The following is a 27,139-nucleotide window of genomic DNA, read 5'->3' as shown; positions in this document are numbered from 1 at the left end:
TCTTGCTCCAACAGGGTACAGCTGCAACTATGCAGCTGTTTACATGCTGGTATAGTGTTGATGTGTACAGTTCCACATATTCAGTTGAGTTAAATGGGTTTGGTGGGGATTTGCAACTTACCCTTTTTTCACTTAGGCATAGATACATTGTCTTAGAAAAACTGTAAAGGTACATTGGGGAGGGGTCTCTGGTTTCAGTTTTATTTCAAAGGAGATGGCTTTATGGTCAGATCTAATAAGTAATGAAGGTATGCATGGAATGGTATGGGATGCCCTCATATTAGTAAGGACAAGATCCAAGAGGTTATTCCCCATAGGGGAGTACTCTAATTGTTCCAGGGTGCTTCTATTGACAAAGTCCAGGAATCTCTGTGCTTATGCACTTGTGGTGGTGTATGTTTCCATGTCCATAGTTGGCTGGTTTAGATCATCAAGGAAAATGGTATTGGGTTTAACACTGAATGATTCTAGTTCCTGTAGACAGATGTTGCAGCTTTCTGTGTCAGATGGAGTTCAATAGCTCACTAATATATGGTACGGGACTGATCTGATGGTTATTTGGACATGAAGAAGCTCTAACGCGTCATGCTGCTTTGCTTTACCAGCCTTGATGTGACTCTCTTCTGGGTGTAGATTGAGATCCCTCCACCTTTTTAACTCTCTTGTGCAGTAGCTGGTCTAAATGTGTGGAAGGCATTATAGCTCCACACAGCCAGAGTGCTCTCCTCTGTTTTAAACCATCTTTAGTCACTATACAGATGTTAACATCCTCCAGTGTGAGGAGAGCTTGTAGGGAGTGGAGTTTCTTGTTTAGACTCATAGCATTGATCAGTAACACCTTTATATTTTCCTTTCCTTGTTTTATTAGATTTACTGTCATTTCACTGAACTGTACTTGACTGAAAATAAAATGGTTGAAAGAATTTGACTGAAAAGCAATTGACTGATAAACAATTTGACTGAAAACCTACTTGACTGAAACACATTTCACTGAAAACCCAAATGACTAAAACCCATTTCACTGAATCACAAATCACTGAAAATATTCAGCATAAGAAAATATAACATAAAATAGTGTTTTTTTTGCATGGGGGTCAAGCCCTCCTGCATCCCTCCCCCTTAATTACATATACTAACTCCATGGTCACACAGCCAATTGAGAAAAGAAGAAACACCATACACAGTGAATCAGTGTTGGTGTACAAGCACAAGCAATGATTCACTGTGCATGGAGTTTCTTCATTTCTCAAGTGGTTGTGCGACTGTGGCGTTAGTATATATAATTAAGGGAAGTGGGGGGGGGGGCAGCACGGCTTGCCCCATACAAAAACACTAATTTATGTTGTATTTTCTTATGCAGAATATTTTCATCGATTTGTGATACTGTGAAATGGGTTTGAGTCAACTCAGTTTTCACTCAAATGGGTTTTTACTCAAATGCTTTTCAGTCAGATAGGTTTTCAGTCAATTAGGTTTCTTTTCTCAGGTGGTTGTGTAACCATGCAGTTAGTATATATGGGCAAAGCCTTCCTACATGGGGGTGCAAGGGGGGGGCTCATCCCCAGCAAAAAAAAAAAAAAAAAAAGCTATTTTATATTGTATTTTCTTATGCTGAATATTTTCAATGATTTGTGATTCAGTGAAATGGGTTTCTTTCAACTGGGTTTTCAGTCATTTGCTTTTCAGGCAGATGGGCTTTCAGTCAATTTTCAGAAAAATTCTTTCAGACATTTGATTTTCAGTCAAGCACAGCTCATTCAAATAACAGTAAACCTTTCATTATGTTGGTAGGCTGGCATTGCCAAAAAAAAAACAAAAACAAAAGAAAAGGCAGTATGGCGTGGACATAGTCTTTGCCAATAATTGAAAACCCGAGTGGGGTTTAAATGCAGGCCATTCCCATAAAGTAGGATGATCGGTCATTCATATCCTCCCAGGCTGATAAATATTGGACCCCCTTTGAATGACACCAACAACTAAGCCAATTATTGAAGTCAATAATTTTTTGCTCAAATAGCAGCAGCATCCTTTGAGAAGGTAGAATGCTGTTCAGTGCTATGCTCATATCTGCCTTGGACACAAGTCTGAGAGCTCCATCACGTGTCTCTTCATATAGTCCAGGGAGATACGTCTCAGGTCATTCACACTTACATGGACTATGATAGAGTCATATTGGTACTTGTTGCTCATCAGCATGCGTGATTTGATGAATCGTGGCACCAGAAAAACAACTAACTGTCACTCTTTCCTTGCGCATTTTGGTAAGAGGCACATCTGTATGTCTTGCAAAGGAGTCACCTATAACTAGAATATTTGATTGGGCTGAGGCCTGCCTTACGCGATCAGCATCTGTGACTTTGGGATTCCTTTTGTTATGTGAGGAAGTAGGCTTAACTTGTTGCATGTGCTTTGTGCCTGTGTTGTGTTTTGGAGGTCTTTTGAAGTTTAGGCAAGTTAATCTTTAGAACCTCAACATATGATGGATTTTGTGTATCATGATGGCCTTGGAGAGGTGTGATACATGGTGTACTGATGACGATTTTAGTATCTTGCATTTACTGTGTCTGACATTTTTGTCTCCAAGGACATTATATATGTACATCTCTCACACACTGTATTTAACCTTTCTCCATGATAGTGCAAACACTAAACACAAAATTACATATAATTAAGGGATGTCTAGGAGGTGAGACCCCTCAACATGCAGGAGAGGCTGCCTTAATATAGAAACAGTGCTTTCAATTTTTGTGGCTTTCGCAGTAGAAATGCATTACAGTGTTATTTAGTCTGTGATTGTACAATCAATAAAAATGGCTTTGGTGAAATGACATGAATCCATTAAATCTGATCTTTGAGAGATATAGTTTGCTTTACAGCTGTTGAATAATGGTTTGTCACTGAAGCCAGGGAATAAATGTTTTTGTATAAACCAAAAAGAAAAACGTATTGCACAGAAACACAGCAAGGGCCCAATAATAAAACTATCAAGTCAAAAACTAACTCGTAAGAAACAGCTCCAACTCTAAAGTAAATTAAAACCAGCAATTTTATTATAAGATAAGCACTTTCACAAATAACATTTGCTTCATCAGATCATAATCAGTTAAAAAGCATTGTGATTTAAATATCTCGTTCCATTAAATGAATTGTCAAAGACAACAAATCAGCAACCAAACCATTTCTAGTTACTAAGTAACAACCAATAAAACAGCACAAATTAAACTATCTCCCTTTTCTGCCCTAAACTAAAATAGAATTATTTATAAGAATAATGATAAATATAAGCTGTTCAAATGTGCAATAGACATAAAATCCTAGGAACAGAAAGAGGGAATGGGCATGAGTTTAGATTTTTAATTTTGGAAGTTATATATGAAAACATTAGGAAGGGTGACATTGTTAACATTACAGAAAGAGCCGAATGGAAATGGATTTTGAGAATGAGAGAGCATCAAGGACTGGGTTTGAACGATCATGTATCTATTCAACCTGTCCTCAAAGCATGAAAATTTAGGAGGTAATGAAGTATTTTCCTTTGATAATGTAGTTTATTATGTGCTGTTTATGAAGTATGTGATTTGTTTATCACATTATTTTGTTTGGCCCTTGCTGTGTTTCTGCTCAGTACGTATTTCTTTTTGGTTGACTACTTGTTGTCATTACCCAGCAGTTTATCATTTCGGGTATTGGGTTTCATTTGACATGTGTTTGTATAAATAAATAGTCCGTGTTTTTATCCTAGGTGTTTTTATAGATAAATAGTCTGTTTTTGTCATGGGGTAATTCATGATAATGACAACTATGATCACTGTATACGATTTAACAAGAAGCCGCAAATAAGAAGACTTATAGCTTTGAAAATTTCTTTTTCATAGAAAAATGTACACAAACTGTAAATGAAATAAGTGAATGCTGAGAAGAAAGATTCCAGTTAGAGGCCCATGGCATAGAGGTACAATGCCCTAACTGGTTCTTAGACAACTCAGGTTTGACTAACCACACAGGGAGGTAGTGGATGGGGAGAAGATGTGAGTGAGTGGCTGAAACCAGGGAGGGAGACTGCCTAGTGTGTCTCTAATTGCAGCATTAAGAACAAGACAAGCTCCATACATATGTCGCACATATGTGGAACACAAATCCACCCCTTGTAGGCAGCAAATGCGGAGCTCAAAAATTGCTGTGGGATGGGAGAGGGTTAGGGAACACTCACTGGCAATGGTATAATGATGCAATCTCCTCAAAGTCCTCAGACATGGGACAGAGTGAGCCTGAGAGAGGCTAAGGTGGGCCCAGTAGACCAGGTTAACAAGGAGAGGAGCTGGTGGCAGCTGATGGTTAGCTGTTGGGAGGGAGAGCAAAAACAAAAAGATTCCACACAGAGAAAAGGAACCTAAAATAAGTCAGGTCCATTTTCTTCAAAACTAATAGATAAACCTAAGGAAATAAAGTGGAAGCCTGAAAATGTGTAGAAAAGAAAAACAAAGTAAAAATGTTTCTTTTGTACCTGTTTTTAGTAGTGAAACACCACTGAAACCAAACCAAGGAGAAAATGTAACTGGTCAGAAAATGTGAAAAGGAATCATCATCTACATTGGTGAGAAAGGAGAAAAATACTAAAGTTCTTTTCACACAGAAAGTTCAGAGAAGTGATTGCTTCCAGAGTAGCTACTGCATCACAGGCAACTAAAATTTTGTTAGACAGAAAGGCATCATGATGTTTTATTTTTTCATAAAATATCTAAAGGGAATAAAAATGTTAGAGATAATTCCTAGTTATCATCCTCATGTAGTTCTTTAGCAGTGCACAAGCTAGTGGGGATACAGAGTGAGGCCCAGGTCTAGGATCCGTTCTTGAATTACTACTACTTTACAGAGGAGGTGTGCAAGGCAAGGATCATGCCAAGGAGCTGGCACCTGCTAAAGTCCGTTACATGTTGAACATTGAAACCATCTGACAGAGGTTCATGGCAGCACATTAGCTGATCCACTCTACAACTGCAACTGCTAAGAGAAGGAAACACATCTGCTTCTTCCTCACCTGAAGATGAATTTTGCATGAAACAGAGGGAGTCATTTAAGGTTCAGATACTGACATCAAGAGGTTAGGTACAAACCTGTATGTCACCCAGTGGATAGCGAACTGGCTCACAGATGGGACACGGGAAGTTAGAATTGGGGAGTCCACCTCTATAAAGAGGCCAGTCACAAGTGGAGTCCCTCAGGGATCAGTCCTTGGACCGCTCATTTATGGCATTTACTTCTCAGAAGTCAAGGCCAATGTCAGTGGTCTCTGGCTAACTAAATGTGCAGATGATTGCAAATTAGGAGCTGTCATTAAATCTCACACTGACACAAATGTTCTCCAGGAGGGGCTGACATAGACAAATAACTGGTGTCGGAGTCATGGACTAAAACTAAATGCCAAGAAATGCATAATATTATCCTTTGGGAAGTCATCCATCCCTGGTAACTATCATATTGACAACACACCCCTTAGAGCTAACCCAGTAGTCAGGGACTTAGGGACACACATAGATAGTAATCATTCTATGTTGCGCAAATTGTAAACAAAGGTATGACATCTAAGTCCAAGGAAGTCATTGTTCCACTATATTCAGTAGTCATCAGACCTATAATTGAGTACAATGCCCCCTTTGTTATGTACCTAACCAGGCATATCCAACAACTGGAATGTCCACAGAGGTTCCTCACTAAAAGAATATAGGGCATAAGTAATATATCCTATGCAGACTGCCTCAAGGCCCTATCTCTGTATTCTGTCTCCTACAGGCTTTTGAGGGGAGATCTACATCTGGCATACAGGGTATTGTCAGACCCCACTCTGATGGACCTCCTGCATATCCACAAAACAAACAGTACCAGAATTACCCATTCTAAAGACTTAAACCTTGACTGTGATATAAATAGGACCTGCTGGAGAGGTAGGTATGTATCCCAGAGACTACCTGTCTATGGAACAGGCTCCCCATCCATGTGAAGTGGAGTTCCTCCTAACCCAATTCAAGAGCAACTTGGACAACTGGATGGGAAACAGGAAATTCATCCTTGGTTTTTCTCCTATGTCTCTAATGCAAACGGGTAGCCTGTAAATGGTTCATCTCCCAGGCCCATGCTTACACCTATCAAGGGTATCAGCACTCATCAGAGATTTGGGATGCATAGCTAGGCTTAAAAAGGCCCTTGTGGTCATTAGCCTTGTAAACACCTATGAACCTATGAACATGCTGCAGTACGAGGCATCTGTTTGTAAATAGGTACATAGACATTTGCACTCTGCCTTAGGACTGACCAGAAAGTATTAAGCTGCTCTCTATTACAGATAAATGAAACTTGTGTACACACCATAATGATTCAACCTGTGGATTATTGGATCTGACTTGGATTCAACGTCAGACAATTTCAGAGACTTCAGCTCAGCAAGTCCTGCCTCCAATACCCATACCCCACCCAACATCACTAGAACTGTCTCAGATCTAGCTTGCTCCATCTTCACCTACCACACATTCAGATCTAGACCTGATGGGAGAAAGGCCAAGATAAAAAGACAGACTTCACAATCGATCATCCCTGTGATAACAGAATACACAATAGGAAGGGACTGGTAAGGGGAAGGTTGAACCAGATGGAAACAGACAACACAGATCTATTGTTATGGTGGTACATAATTTTCAAATCTAATGTTGTCATTTCTGTCTGGTTCAACGGAACAGAGTCCCCAGGGAGGACTCATGGAAGAATATTGTGCTATATGGTGGAGCTAAATGAATCCCTAGACTTAGATTGGATATTCTGTTTGTAGGGTGACACAAAGGTGTAAAAGGCCACCCAAGTTGCAGCTGTACAAATGTCATCCAAAGCATCTCTGGAGAAAAAGACTGTAGAGGTAGCTATAGCTCTGGAAGAACAACCTTTGGATTTGGAATACAATGACTTTCCCCTCAAAACATACCCAAAGGAAATACAATCAGAAAGCCACTTGGACAAAGTAACTTTGGACAAAGAAGCACCCAAATGAGACCTAGAGAATGAGGCAAACAGTTGTTTAGATTTTCTAAAGGACTTGTTCTGTCCAAATAGAACGTCAACTGCCCATGAACAACAGGGAAATGTAGGAGATATTCACCCGTTAGAAAATTCTGGGAACAAAATGGCAAATGAAATGGACTGATTCAGATTAATTTCAGATCAAATCTTGGGCAAAAAGGAAGGGTCCAGTCTGAGGGACATACTATTTTGATGAAAAACAGATAAGGTAGAGCAGCAGAGAGGGCCTGTAACTCTGACACATGCTTGGCAGAAGTAATGGCCACCAAAAACAAAGTGTTCCATGACAACAACGTCAGATCAACAGTAGTAGAAGGCTCAAAAGGAGGCATAGCCAGCACCTGAAGCATAAAAGGCAAGTCCCAAGGTGGAACAGAGTCTCACACAGGAGGACTAGTACAGTCCCTTTAAGAAAAGCCTTAGTGATCTTAAGGGCAGCCAATCTCACATTATCTTTACCAATGTGAAAAGTAGAAATAGTTGCCAACTTCATTTGAATCATGGAGTAGCTAGACACAGAGTTAAATGAGCCTGCAAGAAAATCCAGGATAGCCACCAGGGGTGCAGAAAAGGAATCCAAACACAGAGAGATAGCCCATAAGGCAAAGCCGCTTCCACTTACTTGCATGCACCTTATGACTAAATGACTTTTGAAAGATATTAGGATGTGGACAACATGGTCTGAAGGCTTGAGATTCCTGGCCTTCAAAAGAACTGGAGAAACCAAGTGGTTAACTTGAAGGTCCAACGGTTGGACTGATCCAAGCCTGCCGGGTGAGTAATGATATCTAGAATGAGATCCAGGACCCAAGGGACCAAAGGAAGGTAAACCATGCCTGGCGAGGAAAAAAGGGAGCAAAGAGGAGCAAAGACAATTACAGACACTCTGCAACAGGCTACTTTCTGAAGAAATATGATTATCAACAGGGTCAGAGGGTAAGCATACAGAAGATCTTGGGGGCCAAGCATGAAGGAGATTGTCCCTGGCTGACTGCCCCTGAAGAGGAATTAAGGCATAACAGCTGCTGGTGCTGGATGGGGTTGAAACACAGAGTGCCCCAGCACCAAAAAAATCCAAGTAGCAACCCTCAGATGCAGAGACCACTCGTGAGGAAGGAAAATGCTCCTACCCAAAGTGTGTGCTAAGATGTTGGATTTCCCTGGGATGTGCATTGCAATGATAAACAGCTGAGCTGAGATCAGCCACTGCCAGACCCTCATGGCCTCCTGACAAAGATGGAAAGACTGGGTCCCCCCATTTGTCCAGATACCAGACTACAGACATATTGTTCATGTGGATGGACATCACCCCCTTGGGCAGAAAACTTGAGGTGAACCACCCTCATCTCCAAGACACTGATATGAAGATTGGCCTTGGCCACAGACCAGGTCCCTCCAGTTCTCTCTCTGAAATGTCCCCCTCACACCAGCAGAATGACCACAGCCTGGAAATGGTCTCCAGGTGAACACCAAGGAAGACTCCAACCATCTACTTATTTGATCCTGAAATTTAAGTTAGGAAACCTGGAAAACCCATTGGATGTGTTAAATACAACCACTGGGCCACCAGAATCCACTGTAGTGCCCTCATGTGATACCCTAAACAAATGATAGCTGCCATGTGGCCCAAAGTCTGAGGATAAGATATACTAGAGCTTTCTGCACATGATCAGAGATCTTGTCAGATCCTGAAGGTTCAATTTTCTGGACTGTGGAAGCTTGGTTGTCTAGAAGACTATGTCCAAATGGTACCCTATAAATTACAAGGCCTAAAATGGATGGAAACTGGACTCTGGTAATTGACCATGATCCTTAAGGAACTTTAAAGCTGGAATACTCTCTCATGGGGTGGTTAGGAACCAATCATCCAGGTAAGGAAAGACCTGGATGCCCTGCAACCTGAGCCAGACTGCTACCATTGCCATACACTTGGTGAACACACAGGTGGTGGTGGTAAGACTGAATGGCAGCACTATGAATTGGTAATAATTGGCTCCCAGCAGAAAGAGCAGGAATCTCCTGGACTGCCTCACAATCTTTATATGATGGCAGGTGTCCTTGAGATCTATAGCACATCATTGTCCTTCTTCATCAGAGAGGTAAGATGGACTGTATGGTGACCATCCAGAACTTGGTCTGCTTTACAAACTGATTCAACTTGCTGAAATTCAAACTCTGCCTGAGGTCCTTGTTGTATTTTGGAACCAAAAAAACCTTGATTTTACCCAGGATCCTCATTGGACTGGTGGGACCTCTTGGATGACTTGACTTGCTAGGAGCTTCTGAATTTTGATGGTTACTGCTGTTCTCTATTGGGGATGAATGTCTGGAAGTCATCTGGGAGTAGCCTCTGGATACAACTCTTAACATCCATGTGTCTGAGGTACAGCTGGGCAACAGTCATCTGGCTCACAGATGGGACACGGGAAGTTAGAATTGGGGAGTCCACCTCTATAAAGAGGCCAGTCACAAGTGGAGTCCCTCAGGGATCAATCCTTGGACCGCTCATTTATGGCATTTACTTCTCAGAAGTCAAGGCCAATGTCAGTGGTCTCTGGCTAACTAAATGTGCAGATGATTGCAAATTAGGAGCTGTCATTAAATCTCACACTGACACAAATGTTCTCCAGGAGGGGCTGACATAGACAAATAACTGGTGTCGGAGTCATGGACTAAAACTAAATGCCAAGAAATGCATAATATTATCCTTTGGGAAGTCATCCATCCCTGGTAACTATCATATTGACAACACACCCCTTAGAGCTAACCCAGTAGTCAGGGACTTAGGGACACACATAGATAGTAATCATTCTATGTTGCGCAAATTGTTAACAAAGGTATGACATCTAAGTCCAAGGAAGTCATTGTTCCACTATATTCAGTAGTCATCAGACCTATAATTGAGTACAATGCCCCCTTTGTTATGTACCTAACCAGGCATATCCAACAACTGGAATGTCCACAGAGGTTCCTCACTAAAAGAATATAGGGCATAAGTAATATATCCTATGCAGACTGCCTCAAGGCCCTATCTCTGTATTCTGTCTCCTACAGGCTTTTGAGGGGAGATCTACATCTGGCATACAGGGTATTGTCAGACCCCACTCTGATGGACCTCCTGCATATCCACAAAACAAACAGTACCAGAATTACCCATTCTAAAGACTTAAACCTTGCCTGTGATATAAATAGGACCCGCTGGAGAGATAGGTATGTATCCCAGAGACTACCCCGTCTATGGAACAGGCTCCCCATCCATGTGAAGTAGAGTTCCTCCCTAACCCAATTCAAGTGCAACTTGGACAATTGGATGGGAAACTGGAAATTCATCCCTGGTTTAGCACCTATGTCTCTGATGCAAACGGGTAGCCTGTAAATGGTTCATCTCCCAGGCCCATGCTTACACCTATCAAGGGTATCAGCACTCATCAGAGATTTGGGATGCATAGCTAGGCTTAAAAAGGCCCTTGTGGTCATTAGCCTTGCAAACACCTATGAACCTATGAACATGCTGCAGTACGAGGCATCTGTTTGTAAATAGGTACATAGACATTTGCACTCTGCCTTAGGACTGACCAGAAAGTATTAAGCTGCTCTCTATTACAGATAAATGAAACTTGTGTACACACCATAATGATTCAACCTGTGGATTATTGGATCTGACTTGGATTCAACGTCAGACAATTTCAGAGACTTCAGCTCAGCAAGTCCTGCCTCCAATACCCATACCCCACCCAACATCACTAGAACTGTCTCAGATCTAGCTTGCTCCATCTTCACCTACCACACATTCAGATCTAGACCCGATGGGAGAAAGGCCAAGATAAAAAGACAGACTTCACAATCGATCATCCCTGTGATAACAGAATACACAATAGGAAGGGACTGGTAAGGGGAAGGTTGAACCAGATGGAAACAGACAACACAGATCTATTGTTATGGTGGTACATCATTTTCAAATCTAATGTTGTCATTTCTGTCTGGTTCAACCTGTGGAACAGAGTCCCCAGGGAGGACTCATGGAAGAATATTGTGCTATATGGTGGAGCTAAATGAATCCCTAGACTTAGATTGGATATTCTGTTTGTAGGGTGACACAAAGGTGTAAAAGGCCACCCAAGTTGCAGCTGCACAAATGTCATCCAAAGCATCTCTGGAGAAAAAGACTGTAGAGGTAGCTATAGCTCTGGAAGAACAACCTTTGGATTTGGAATACAGTGACTTTCCCCTCAAAACATACCCAAAGGAAATACAATCAGAAAGCCACTTGGACAAAGTAACTTTGGACAAAGAAGCACCCAAATGAGACCTAGAGAATGAGGCAAACAGTTGTTTAGATTTTCTAAAGGACTTGTTCTGTCCAAATAGAACGTCAACTGCCCATGAACAACAGGGAAATGTAGGAGATATTCACCCGTTAGAAAATTCTGGGAACAAAATGGCAAATGAAATGGACTGATTCAGATTAATTTCAGATCAAATCTTGGGCAAAAAGGAAGGGTCCAGTCTGAGGGACATACTATTTTGATGAAAAAACAGATAAGGTAGAGCAGCAGAGAGGGCCTGTAACTCTGACACATGCTTGGCAGAAGTAATGGCCACCAAAAACAAAGTGTTCCATGACAACAACTTCAGATCAACAGTAGTAGAAGGCTCAAAAGGAGGCATAGCCAGCACCTGAAGCATAAAAGGCAAGTCCCAAGGTGGAACAGAGTCTCACACAGGAGGACGCACTAGTACAGTCCCTTTAAGAAAAGCCTTAGTGATCTTAAGGGCAGCCAATCTCACATTATCTTTACCAATGTGAAAAGTAGAAATAGTTGCCAACTTCATTTGAATCATGGAGTAGCTAGACGCAGAGTTAAATGAGCCTGCAAGAAAATCCAGGATAGCCTCCAGGGGTGCAGAAAAGGAATCCAAACACAGAGAGATAGCCCATAAGGCAAAGCGTTTCCACTTACTTGCATGCACCTTATGACTAAATGACTTTTTGAAAGATATTAGGATGTGGACAACATGGTCTGAAGGCTTGAGATTCCTGGCCTTCAAAAGAACTGGAGAAACCAAGTGGTTAACTTGAAGGTCCAACGGTTGGACTGATCCAAGCCTGCCGGGTGAGTAATGATATCTAGAATGAGATCCAGGACCCAAGGGACCAAAGGAAGGTAAACCATGCCTGGCGAGGAAAAAAGGGAGCAAAGACAATTACAGACACTCTGCAACAGGCTACTTTCTGAAGAAATATGATTATCAACAGGGTCAGAGGGTAAGCATACAGAAGATCTTGGGGGCCAAGCATGAAGGAGATTGTCCCTGGCTGACTGCCCCTGAAGAGGAATTAAGGCATAACAGCTGCTGTACGTGGTGCTGGATGGGGTTGAAACACAGAGTGCCCCAGCACCAAAAAAATCCAAGTAGCAACCCTCAGATGCAGAGACCACTCATGAGGAAGGAAAATGCTCCTACCCAAAGTGTGTGCTAAGATGTTGGATTTCCCTGGGATGTGCATTGCAATGATAAACAGCTGAGCTGAGATCAGCCACTGCCAGACCCTCATGGCCTCCTGACAAAGATGGAAAGACTGGGTCCCCCCATTTGTCCAGATACCAGACTACAGACATATTGTTCATGTGGATGGACATCACCCCCTTGGGCAGAAAACTTGAGGTGGACCACCCTCATCTCCAAGACACTGATATGAAGATTGGCCTTGGCCACAGAGCAGGTCCCTCCAGTTCTCTCTCTGAAATGTCCCCCTCACACCAGCAGAAAGGCATGCACAGTGACCACAGCCTGGGGGGGGGGTAGAAAAATGGTCTCCAGGTGAACACCAAGGAAGACTCCAACCATCAACTTATTTGATCCTGAAATTTAAGTTAGGAAACCTGGAAAACCCATTGGATGCGTTAAATACAACCACTGGGCCACCAGAATCCACTGTAGTGCCCTCATGTGATACCTGCCCAAGGAAACTAAACAAATGATAGCTGCCATGTGGCCCAAAAGTCTGAGGATAAGATATACTGGAAGCTTTCTGCACATGATCAGAGATCTTGTCAGATCCTGAAGGTTCAATTTTCTGGACTGTGGAAGCTTGGTTGTCTAGAAGACTATGTCCAAATGGTACCCTATAAATTACAAGGCCTAAAATGGATGGAAACTGGACTTCTGGTAATTGACCATGATCCTTAAGGAACTTTAAAGCTGGAATAAGGTTTCCCTGGCCCTAATCAGGGACTCTCTCATGGGGTGGTTAGGAACCAATCATCCAGGTAAGGAAAGACCTGGATGCCCTGCAACCTGAGCCAGACTGCTACCATTGCCATACACTTGGTGAACACACAGGTGGTGGTGGTAAGACTGAATGGCAGCACTATGAATTGGTAATAATTGGCTCCCAGCAGAAAGAGCAGGAATCTCCTGGACTGCCTCACAATCTTTATATGATGGCAGGTGTCCTTGAGATCTATAGAGCACATCCAGTTGTCCTTCTTCATCAGAGGTAAGATGGACTGTATGGTGACCATCCAGAACTTGGTCTGCTTTACAAACTGATTCAACTTGCTGAAATTCAAACTCTGCCTGAGGTCCTTGTTGTATTTTGGAACCAAAAATAACCTTGATTAGACCCAGGATCCTCATTGGACTGGTGGGACCTCTTGGATGACTTGACTTGCTAGGAGCTTCTGAATTTTGATGGTTACTGCTGTTCTCTATTGGGGATGAATGTCTGGAAGTCATCTGGGAGATGGACTTGAAACATCTAAAAATAGAATTGAGTAGCCTCTGGATACAACTCTTAACATCCATGTGTCTGAGGTAATGGCCCCCCAAGCTTTTGGGTGTAGACCCAACTAACTCCCAGCTGCCTCCAGAGCGGGACAGCTGGGCAACCTTTCAGGGTAGATGAGAGGGCCTCTCAACCTCCATGGAAGCCCTTGTTCTGCAGACCACCCCTACAATGAAGGCTGCATCCATTGTGGTTACTCCCCCTACCACTGGGAGAACCTTCAGAATGAGCCTCTTGAAAGAACTGCTGTGATTTCCTGAAGAAGGGACAATTTCCCCCATCTAGTTCCAAGAAAAGGACTGTTGAGGGATATGAAAATGAACTCCAACAGCAGACAGCGTCTTTCCGTCTTGCTCACTCCCAGTCAAATTGTCTAACTTTTGGCCCAAAAAGAGACAAGCCATCAAACGGAGTATTAATAAAGAACACCTTAAAGCAGTCCACAGAGTCACACAACCTCATCCAAGCATGGCATTGCATAGCAATGCCGGTGCCAGCTGCTTTGGAAATACCATCAGCTGCACTAGAAAGCAGATGCATGGACACATTTGGAAATTGATTAAAGTGTGCACAGCTGAGTTTCTAAAATTTTCTGAACTTTTGGGGACTGCTATGTCTTCACTGCTCTTGACACTTCTGGCATAATGTCTTGCTGAAGCCTAGTCAAGTGAGCCAAATAATTTAACATCCTTACTGCAAAAGTGGCTGAGGCATAAGTGAGCTTTCCTAGGCAGTGCATGGGACAGCCTATTCAGGGGATGGACTGAAGAGCTCTCCTCTGAAATGTCTTTTTTGGTGGCAGCTGCCAACACAGTATTATCCACAGCGGGACACTTACTCCAACAAGGCTGACATTTAGTGGGCAAGAATCCTGTTAGAATTTTTGGTGATCATTTCCACAGTATCTGGCTCCTTCCTCCCCCTTCGGGACAGCAAATCAATAACTGTGTCTGGAAAGGTGACCACCCAGGACTTGGAAGGGCCCACAAAGAAGACCTCCAAAAACTCCTCCAGAGAAGGGGTTTAAGCAGTCCAGCCACCATGATGGCAAAGTAGCACCAAAAGATTGCCAGTGGAGGCATCTTCACAGGTGGATTTGGGGGGCCCTTCTTACTTAAGGTCAGTGTCCTCAGTGAGCGACTCCTCAAGTGAGTCCAGGTGTTTCCTCTTACACCACCTCTTCCCAGATACTTCCCAACCTGAAGAACCAGGAGGGGAAACAAGAGGCTGGGGGCCCCACTGAGAAACTAACAGTCCCAGCTGAAGAATGGTCACAGGCACATATGATGAAGATGAGGGACACTGGGCACCCTAGACCATTCCCTCTTCTGAGAGGAGAACATACTTTCTATGACATTGAAAGCAGAGGCAGGCCACCGTGACACTGGAAGACCTATGGTCCAAAGACCCTAAGGACACACCAGAATCTGGAGTAGTCCTGCTGCCCCATCCCAACACTGACAGCAGGGCCAAACTATCAAAGGCAGAAGCCCTGAGTGGGAAGGATAACCCTGATTTGGTTATCACTGACCCAGAGTCACAGACCCCTGCCTCGACCTGTCAACCCTGGGGCCAAAGAAACCAAGGCTGAAATTGGAGTCACGACTGGCCACACCATCAGCTCTGGTCCTAAAAGAAGAGAAAACAACCAGGTCCACTGACCTTGGATTTGAAGGGCCCTGGGGAGGAAACCAAGGGATGGAGCCAAGGCACCAGGGCGAGGGCCTGAAGCCGAAGGGACAAGGCCTAACTCCAGAGTATGCAAGAATGACTGCATCCACTGTTACAAATCTGAGTTTTTAAGACTTTCAGTGGACCAGGATGAATGAAATGAAGAGGTTACTGATGGGGCCTATGAGGGTAGCTGATAGGCAATGGAAATGGCCCACTCGTCTGAGTCAGGGAAGTTCTTATCTGAGAATAAGAAGGGGAAGATTTGGGAGAATCCTCTTGTAATATTAAGGGAGAAAAGGGGAAAAAACACCTATCCTGAAGGAACCCCCACCCCCCCGCCAAGAAAGGGCTTGGAACACTAATGGTCATAGAAGATGCTTTACTTGAGACCAAAGCCAAAGGGGAATGGCTCCAAGGCAGCAGAGTCAAGGAGAATCAGCTCTGAGACACCAGCAACAAAGGTGATTAGCTCCAAGTTGTCAGTGCCAATGATGGAGCCAAGGCCACTGGGGACTCTGAAGGTCTTGGGAATTTCGGATCCAGCTGGTCTGAAACAGGAGCAGCAGACAAAGGTGAGCACTTATGGTCTCCCTTAGATGATTCAGGGTCCTTTACTGGAGGAGGCTGAGGAAGAATACCCCAAGGGATGAAGATCCTTATGGGTGAGCTTGGCTCACTACCACTGACTGCATGAGAGCCAAAGCCCTCACAATAGCGCAAAGGGATTCAAAGTGAGCGTCCCCAAGGCAGCACACACAGCAGTCATGAGCATCCTGGGAGGGAAGCTTATGACCACAAGATACAAATGTTTAAAACCTTTCTCCATCCTAGCAATTTTACACACAACAAATTACACTGAACAGGTTCTGAAAGGTGGTAAAACACAATCTACACCAACCAGCTAATAACTCTACAATACCAAAATACAATCCTATCACCAAGACTAAACACACAAACACACACACACACACACACACACACACACACACACACACACACACACACACTTTGTTAACAAGGACTAGTAAACAGGTAGAACAGCAAAAAATCCTTCCAGAAAAGGATAAAGGAAGGAGCAAATGACCAAGCTGCTGTTCAGAACAGCAGCAGACTACATCTGCAGCAATTCTAATGATGTGGGGGTTTATGGGTAACGGAGGCAGAGCTTGCTGAGCTGAAATCTTGAAAATTGTCTGACATTGAATCCGATTTGGATCAGATAATCCACAGGTTGAAAGCAGGTGAAAAAAAAAGACATCAAATCATAGGTTCATAGATTAGTACTAGGCTAGCTACCCTTTTTAGGGGAATTTTTAAGCCTAGTTAATTACCTTATGTGAGAATCAAACATTGCACTGTGTCCATAAGGTAAACACCTTAACCATTATGCCAATCTCCCACCCCCTCATGTGTTCCCATGTTACTAAACATTCATCTGATGCTCTGGATTGTCCCATGAAGTTAATAGTTGTCATAGTAACCATAAGTTATCATGTACTGGGTACATTACATTTGCTTGATGGCAGAAGTAACTAATCAGCTTGTCTGGTCTGCCCTTTAGACCATTATACCTTTATGTTATACGTGTCAATATTATCTTAACATTGTTATGTAATTCGCCATTTTACTATTATATCCTGAATGGATTAGTTGTTTCCACAACACTTTCTTCTCTCTCATCTCTTGTTCACCTACTCCATACCCTCTTCACAGTTTCCATGAATAATGTCTTCAGCTCCATTTCCAGTAATTAGTTCAATATTGTAAAGGAGAGAGAAGAACGGGAGATGAGACCTTTTAGAAAAAGGAAAGTGCAAACTACAGAGAAATAAATGGAATTTATGGGAGCTGTACAGGCAGAATAATATTCAGAGGAGGTGAGGTTTAAAGGCAGGCAAGATTTGAGAAATTTATGTAATGCTGGAGTGAATGATAATTGTTGAAAAAAAATACATTTATAATGCATGGAAAAAATGTTTGCTTAGGTTTGCTTTCTTTTCCATTATTGTATGTGTATCTATGTCATGGTGTAAAATGTAAGAAATTAACAAACGTGTTTAAAAAAATCCATGGTTTTAAAACCCTCTCTTTGAAGAAGTACTTACTCACATCTCCTGCCTCATCTGCTACTCTTCTTCAGGTTAATTTATTCAGACCACCCTGATATGATCTTGTACAACCATATTAAGTCCATGCTATCTCTTATGTTTTATAAAGATAATACCAAGCTCCTCTAACTTCTCTGTTCACCCTTTTCTATTTATACCACTCACTCTTTTGGTGACTTTTCTCTGGCTTTCTTCCAGCAAACTCAAGCCCATTTCCTTGTTTCCCCGCATAGTATTCATGATGTGAACCTGACCAGAGCTTGGTAGGGCAGCAATATTACTACTTTGCTTCTGGAGTCTATTACCTGAGGATATATGCCAGAATCCTGTCTGCTACTGCTTTTGCCCTCTCGGTCTGCTCATGAAAGCCCAAATCAAGTGCGATGTGTATCGCTTTCTTCCTCTGTTGTCATCAGTTTTACTCTCTCAACTGATGCTTCACACCATGGTCACTGTGGCCCAGCTACAGCCCTTAGCATCTGTCTGTACTGAACCTCAGTTGCCAGTGTTCTACCAGCCTGGTCAGCCTCTCCTAACCTTCATTAAACTCCTTCTCCCAGCCTTAATTTCTGCACTGAACTTTGTGTCATCATCAATGAAAGGGATCTTGTTTTCTGTTCTCAGATATGGAATAGAATACTGACCCGAGGAACATCCTGTGTGATACTTTTTACCTTTTTATACTGTTTCATTTATTTTCATTTGTTAACTAGGATAGTATGATTTTATCTAGAAAAGACCCTTTTTGGAGGATGCTTAAAGAGGAAAGCAACATAAGAAAAACAATTATTCCATTCAGTTTATAGTAGCAAAATATTATATGATTACATATTGATTACATTTGTATTAATATAAATACTATATTATATCTGACAATGTTAAGATAATAATACTGACATATATAACAAAAATAGCACATACTTATTTACAAATTGGATTCATACTAGACGACATTAAGGTTGTATATATTATGACAGAAAGCAGAGCATTGGTATTGAATCAGAAGATATAAGAAGCTTTAGTTAAAGTGGATATGGAAAAACAAAAATAAAACAGAGCCAGGAACCAGGTAACACCACAGAACATTAATAAAGATAAAATAAAATATGATACACAGTACGATAAAGCGCTTTTCGTCTAGTCTATGACTAGACTTCTTCAGATGAAGTGTCTAAAACAAATTTTACTTAAATACCCATTCCTCACACTGTTTACTAATTGATTAATTAGTTTCAACAACTTAATAAATCAGCAGCCTATTGGCAGATAAGCACATAAATGCAAAATAATCCAGTGCAATAAATACCATACATCAATGCCTAAACATATAAACGTGTAAACACAATCACTACAGTATTGTCCTCCTTGACAACTTCCCTCATGCATCCTAATTTTATAAAATATGTTTAGATAAACAATCCAGATCTTCGGTTCGAGTCCTACCAGCAGCACACACAAACATTTTCCCCATCGTTGCCTGTGTGGAACTAAGTTAATGTTTTTTTGTGAAGTGAAGGTAGAGCCCATCTACTCACACCCTGTAATTCGGTAACTGAAGTTGAGGGGATCTGTAAAGATAATGGCTAGATTCTGAGGACCCTGGGAGGCAAGCAATTTGGTCCCTGTGCTTAATCCTCCCTTAGTGCAGTCTTAACGTCCTATTCTTCTCCCTCTGTCCTGATGTTTGTTCATAGTTCACCACATTGTTCCTCAAGTCATGTCCAGCATGGAACCCTACCCTTCATTTCCTTTGTAAAAACTGAAACAAAATATTAATTCAGTGTCTGTATTTTTTCTCTAGACTCTTGTGATCTTCTCCATATGTTTGGTTACTCTGGGCAGATATGTTTTTCACTTCCTTCTCCCTAAACACACACACACACACACACACACACACACACACACACACACACACGCACGCACACACACGCACACATACACGCTCACGCACACGTGCACACTCACACACGTGCACACACACACACACACGCACACACATGCACACACACACACACACACACATATATATATATATATATATATATATATATATATATATACATATACACACACACACACACACACATACACTATATGATATTAGCTTTTGTGGACAATACATTTCATCAGGCCACCACACATTGACTAGAAAAATTATTCATCATAAAAATCCAGAACCAAAACAAAGTATGAAAAAGACTATCCCCTGCACCCCCCTCATGTGAGGACCATGTTCCCAACATCCCTGCTATATTAAAAATACCAGCTGCAAGATCATACAACAATGGAGAAACCTGAGATGTTCTCCAACTACATTAAACTCAGTGATCAATGTAATGGAAAATAGATCAGCAAAACCTAGTTCAATGATACAACCACAGCCATACTATATATATATATATATATATATATATATATATATATATATGTATATATATATATATATATATATATATATATGGGTCTACTACCGGAGATCAAAATTACACTATTTCGAAATCCGGTAGTAGATGCCCACTAACGGGAAAGTGCACTTCACCGAAAGTGCACTTTTGCGAACGCCACTAGAATGAATGGGCAATATCCTCCACTGTGGTGCGGTATTCATGGAACTTAGGGTTAGGGCTTGGATTAAGGATAGTAGATAGCCCTACTAGGTATCCACTATCCTTAACCCAAGCCCTAACCCTAAGGTCCGTAACCATTCGCTCAAGTGGTGTTCGTGAAAGTGCACTTTCGGTGAAGTGCACTTTCGCGTAACTGTGGTCTACTGTTTATTTTAGAAAAAGTGAGTTTTCAATTATATACAGTAGACCCATATATATATATATATATATATATATATATATATATATATATATATATATATGGGTCCCCTTCAAAACATCTAAAACCCATAACATCGAATTTCATAACATCTAACACTACAGATCACATGAAAATAAAATCCCCTCCACATATAACAACACCAAACTACCAAACACACTTTTTACTACATTTCTGCATGGGGGCTTGATACAATGGGGTTAGGAAATTAACTTTTTCCCACTGTAGTGCGATCTTGGAATTGGTATATTTAATTTACGGGGAATGTGGGAGGCTTGCCCCCCTGCAGAAATGTAGTAAAACGTGTGTTTGGTAGTTTGGTGTCGTTATATGTTGAGGGGATGTTATTTTATTGTGATTTGTAGTGTTAGATGTTATATATATGTATATTTATGGGTTTTAGATGTTCTGGTCTCAATGTTATGAAATTAGATGTTATGGGTTTTAGATGTTTTGAAGTAGACCCATATATATATATATATATATATATATATATATATATATATATATAAATATATATAGATATATATATATATATATATATATATATATATATATATACATACACACACATACACACACACACACACACACACACAGATACACGCACACACACACACACACATACAGATTATATATTAAACACACACACAGGAACATCACACTCACACACAAATCTAAAGAAGTTGTTTCTTCTCTTAACCCCTTCTGCCAGCTATTCTTCCTTTACTTCCAGATGACACTTCGACCTCAGGCATGTCTTGTCTGTTGTCCTAATCCATAACCTCACATTCATAGGTAACTGCAATGGCCTTCTCCTCTTTTTGCCTTCCTGCCTCTTCCTCAAGCCCTTTCACGCCTAATCTAGTCCTATAGCATGTTTACTCCCCAAGTCTGCATCCAGTCCTTTATACTGCAGTGGTAAAGATTATATGCTTCTCATTATTATGACACCTAAAAAAACAGTGTTGGTTATGCCATTTTTTAGGGATGTAAACAAGTTATATTGATTATTTATTATATGTATCCAGCTTTTTATAATGAGGATAAAACCCCAAATTATTATTTTTTTATGTAAAGAAGGTGCTAGCCAAAAGAAGCATATATAACCTTGTTTTATGTTTAGGCTATGAGCCCTATGCTAAGCTTATCAATGAAATAATGAGGTGTTTGTGAAGAGGTCCTAAACTATAAAGGAAATTTCAAAAACATGAGTTTGAGTCTTAAACCTTTAGAATGGCAAATGAAAAAGCATCACCATGTGTAGTTAGTGTGAGATCAAACTCTCCTTTGTATACTAAGATGGGTGTCTCTGTGTGTCTGGGAATGCATAAAAAGTAGTCCGTGATATTTAGTAGTCAAGGGTAAGCCGACTCTTGTACTCAGTTAAAGATGCACCACAAGATCTGAATAAAGCATTTCTCAGGAATGCAAAGTACTGACTGTATTTGCTGTAATTATTTTAGAATTTGGGAAGACATTTTCTCTTATTGTCAATGCTTAAATAAATGCATTACTTGTTCTTACTAAGCAACTCATGGACACATTGTTAAGCTGTTCGCAACACATCCTACCCATTTCCCTGTAACAAGAAAAGAAGTACAAGTCTCATTTCAAACTACATTAGCAGCTAGCAGTTATATAGAAACTCATTGAGTTATTGGGGAGGGGCATCTGTAAGTTATTATACACTGGACCACTGACAAGGTACTAGGAGGTTATTAACAAACAATTTAAACAATAAGAAATGTGGAAAGATTATATTTCTCTGCAAAATATTTTAATTCAGCTGCAAGATATCAGTCAACTAAAACACAGCAGTTATGAGGCTGGGCATGCTAGTACTTGGTGCTCACACCACAAGTAAAACAAAACATATTAATGAAATACATGGATATGGTGATACAAATAAATGGTATACAGCCAAAGGAAAAATAGGTAACCACATATATTGTTATCCTAAAACAATGGCAAAGAAATCTAGTGAAACTTGTAATTAGAGCATAAAGGAAAAGCATATCTGAAATGCTCATTAATTTCGAAAAAATATGTTTGCAGAAGATGTCCAATGTTCTTCATAACTTATTACATTTTACACTGTTTTTGTTCAGCAGTGGTGCTGTTAACATAAACTATTCATTTCTTTACATAAATCCCTTCTGCCCTGACCAGAGAGTCAGGTTTGCCCTTCTTGACTAAGCTCATTTATGGGAAGGATCAGCAGTGGAGACTTCTCCACCAATGCTTAGCAGTACTGGAGAACTGCTAGCCCCCGGCACAATTTCATCATCAACATTTCACTTAGGTTCTTGTTTTGTGTCCCTGACTCCCTTACCTCAGTGACCTGATATGAATGCTACAGGAGTGGGGAATGTAATGACGGCTCAGTGATTTTTGGGTGCTTCCACACAAGTGCTAACCCCAGGTACAATCTAAAGTGCTGATTGGCAGAATCCAGTGCATATCTTGACTCTGTGTGGGGCTGGTGTTTCTCTCTGGCATCTGCTAGGTGTCACCAGTGCTATGGACCAGGCCACTATGCTCTCAATGGGAAGGATGAGCTGGAACTGGCTGTGCAATCCCTTCACCCCTGACTGATCCCTTGTGTCCTTGGGTCACTATTCCAGCCTGGGTCATAGTTAGGGCTTTATCCCTAAAATACCACAGAGCTGGCAGATAAATCTATTTCTGTAACTATAACAGAACATTGTCAAGGTCCATTTTATTTACATCATTGCAGAATACCACTTACATATGGTGAGTTAGACAAGACTATGGAAATTTCTTAAAGATGGCATGAATTATATAGCATGAGAATTTAATTTAGTTGCTCCAGCTAGCCTATGATAAAACCTGCAACAAAGTGGAGCTTTATTGCTGACTAAAGTAAAGCAAAACAACTTGTCTTCCAATATCTGCATGATATACTCTAGAGAGAACTGTAAATTTACGAATGCAGTTTCCTTTTTGTGGAGGGGTAGTTGTTTTCAGTGGGAATCCCAAAAGCAAATCCTTATCAGACATTTATAAGTCTTGGTTTCACTGTGAACCTCTGAGAGCCTGTCATGCAGGTGCGTCTTAAGTTCACACCAGCATATTACATAGAAATTCAGTTGCACACAAGCTGACCTTTTGTATTCCAGACTATACCTTAGATCTGTAATATAAGGTAACACTATAAACCAACCTTATGAAGGTAACATATTTAGGAAATTACAGAAGAATGTGTTATAAAACAGATGTTGCATTTAACATCAGAGGATTCTGGAGTTCTATTATCCCTCTCATGGGAGGATGTGACAGGTTGCATAGTTTCAGATATAATTAACACAGATGTCACTTACGAGCAGATGTTGTCTAGTTGCTGAGGGTCTGTAATCTCCTGCTCTGCATACTGACTGATGCTGTCACCCAGGCGGAGAAGACATTCGGAGAAACCTTTGTAAATGCTGCCACAATGCGGACTCCCACCTGCATCTACTGATCCATACTGCCGAACTGCTGAAAGGATAAAGGACAGATCAGTCAGGAGGACACTACTTATGAAAGGCTTACTGTATAAAAATATAACTACCGTATTTTTCGGACCATAAGACGCACTTTTTTCCCCCCAAAAGTGGGGGGGGGGGGAATTAGGGTGCGCCTTATGGTCCAATTGCTGTCCATCGGGCATCAACAAAGAGGTCACTTACCGATGTCTTCAGTGTGCCAGCCGAGGAACGCGCGCAGGGTTCAGTGTGTCCGCGGGAACAGGAAGAGGTGTGGGCGGTATCGCCGAAATCCCTTCTCACACAGAGCTTGGTCTCCGCCCCCCGCTATCGCGCTGATCTGAGCTGAATGCCGATCTTAGCCTGCCGGGTAAGCAGGTGCGTGTCAGCTTGCTGCAGAGAGCGAGGCAGGGGGAGTGCAGTAAAATGTGTAGCAATAAGGAAGCTCTAGCTACCATTTGTCCCTCCTTGACTCCAGTGGGGCCACATTGCTATGCAGAAATCGTTACTGGGCATATGGAAGAAGACAGATGGCAGCAGATCTCTTTATGATGTGCCACAGTATAAATACAAGGCACCCCATGAAACTGCAACAGCAGTTATATCATGATTGATTAATTTCAATAGAAGGCAGTTTTATTTGATTTTCTTTGATCCCTCTAAAGTTTAAATGCATTCCACCATGTCTAAAGTTTAGCAAGACTTATATTTCTCTCCCTTCCCCACTTTTGAAGTTGTTGCTTCCATCAGCACATGTCCCTGTCTTCTTGCCTCTCAATACAGATGTGGGAACACACAGCTAATTGGAGACCATCATAAAGGGTGCAGGAGGGGATCAAACCCAAGAACTCAACACAAGGATGGTTGGGAGACCCTCATGAAGGGCTCAGTAGGTGTTCAGACCCAGAAACTTTAGGCTGCCCCTTTAAATCAATAGGCTGACGTCAAGCCTTCATCGCGTTTATGTTGACGCAGAGCCTCACGTCGACATTTACTCGACGGAGGCTTGAAGTGACGGATCGGAGGCTATGACGGGCTGTGGAGACAGCCGTGTCATAGCCCCTTCAGGTCCGCGGGGTGCTTGTGCACTGCACTAAAATCCCTGCGTCAACACATCGATTTTAGAGCAGTGGAGCCAAGCCCTAAAACAGTGATGGCAAACCTTTCCGAGACCGAGTGCCCAAACTACCCACCTATTGATTGTAAAGTGCCAACATGGCAATTTAACCTGAATCACACACACATGAATCGTATACGCATACACACACATCATATACACACAAATCATATAGACACATGCATCATACTCATGCACACACACACACACACATATGAATCATACACATATACAGACACATGTGTATCGCCAAATGGTATAACAACTGACAGTTCTTTCATTACTGTATTTTCCTCTGAAAAACAAAGATTCTCTAATGGTACAAAATGTCAAAGACGAAAAGATTAGCCTATAAAATTCCGTTTAAATTGGAGGTAGTGCAATACGCAAAAGAACATGGAAACAGAGCAGCGGCGAGACATTTTGGGCCACCTCCAACTGAAAAAATGATAAGAGAGTGGAGGAAACAGGAGGATCAGCTGCAAAAACTTGATAAAACTAAGCACACTTTTCGTGGGCATGCTGCACAATGGCCACAGTTAGAAATGGACATGAAAGAATGGATCACATGTCACCGGAATAATGGCTTCTCAGTTTCTACAAAAATGATCATCTATGAAGCCAAACGCATTGCTGTAGAGAAAGGCCTTAAGGATTTTACTGGCTCACCAGCATGGTGCTACAGATTTATGAGAAGAAGCGGCCTTGCTATGTGCACCAAAACTAGAATTGCACAAAAAATGCCACAAGAATATGAATCAAAGATTCTGTCTTTTTATAAATTTGTAATTGATGCTAGGAAAAGAAATGATTTTCCAATGGACCAGATTGGGAATATGCATGAAGTCCCGCTAACCTTCGATGTGCCATCTAATAAGATGGTTGACCTCAAAGGTGCCAAAACAATAACCATGAAAACCACAGGACATGAGAAAACACATTACACTGCTGTGTTGTCCTGCTGTGCTGACGGCACCAAATTGCCACCGATGCTAATTTTCAAAAGGAAAACCTTTCCAAAAGATGTTATTCCACGTGGAGTTGTTGTGCATGTTCATGAAAAAGGATGGATGGACGAAAATGGAATGAAAGTATGGATTGAAAAAGTGTGGTCCAAACGTCCTGGAGGGCTTCTGAAAAAATCTGCTTTATTAGTGCTTGACCAGTTCAGAGCACATATTAGCGAAACAACAAAAAACAGATTTAAAGAGGTGAAGACTCATCTAGCTGTAATTCCTGGCAGTCTTACCAGCCAGTTGCAACCTCTCGATGTTTCAATCAACAAACCATTTAAAGTCTTTATGAGAGAAGAGTGGAACAAATGCATGGCTGCTGGGAATCATGATCTGACTCCAACAGGATGAATGAAGAGGCCCACTATCACTCAAGTTTGTGAATGGGTTAAAACATCATGGCAGTCAGTGAAGGAGGAAATCGTTGTACGATCATTCAAAGAATGTGGCATTAGCAATGCCTTAGATGGAACTGAAGATAATATCATATATGAAGATAGTGAAGAAAGTGATACAAGTGATTGTCAGCAACTGAGCTTCCTAAATTCTTACACTAGCGATGATGAGTTTTTGGGGTTTCCAGAAAACTAGAAAAGTGCTTGAGTCTCTAAGTCTTTCCTCCTGTTGAGTTAACACTGTTTAATATTACCGTATTTTGTTATATTTTAATAAATATTTTATTATACTAGTACTAATTTGGTTCAGAATATTTTTTTCTTGTTTTACTGCTCTAAAAACTGGGTGCGTCTTATGGTCCGAAAAATACGGTACATCTGTGAAACCACATGGTTGTCATATTTTTCAGCAGCACAAATCTACAGCTGATGTCATTTGTGTTGGCACTTATCTTTCAAGTGAAAGAGGAAGCATTCCACAATGTTGGGGCAAAAATATTGGCGAACTCTAAAGGAAGTATTATTAAAAGTCCTAGTGAAACAAGACATTTGCACTGCTAACACTGTTCTGTTACCCATGTGTTCAACATTTCAGATTAAACAAATCCTAAATAAAGCACATCCTAAACATTAAATTGCCACATTTTCTGTGAATACAATACT

General features: G+C 41.3%; 1 protein-coding gene across 1 annotated transcript in view; it reads right to left on the bottom strand.

Moving 5' to 3' along the window:
- The window catches only part of LOC122790626 (neuritin-A-like), a 125,766-nt gene extending 100,457 nt beyond the window's left edge, over positions 1–25,309 (bottom strand). Inside the window, exons 1-2 of the mRNA XM_044058152.1 lie at positions 25,294–25,309; positions 23,808–23,964 (exon numbers count right to left, since the gene is read on the bottom strand). Of these exons, the coding sequence (XP_043914087.1) occupies positions 23,808–23,964; positions 25,294–25,309 (173 nt within the window). The remainder of the gene's footprint in view (positions 1–23,807; positions 23,965–25,293) is intronic.
- Positions 25,310–27,139: the final 1,830 nt, after the last annotated feature.

The sequence above is a fragment of the Protopterus annectens genome, chromosome 16.part0 (genome assembly GCF_019279795.1).
Source record: "Protopterus annectens isolate FY-2018-M chromosome 16.part0, PAN1.0, whole genome shotgun sequence".
NCBI lineage: Eukaryota > Metazoa > Chordata > Ceratodontiformes > Protopteridae > Protopterus > Protopterus annectens.
This window is presented reverse-complemented; position numbering and strand designations above follow the sequence as displayed.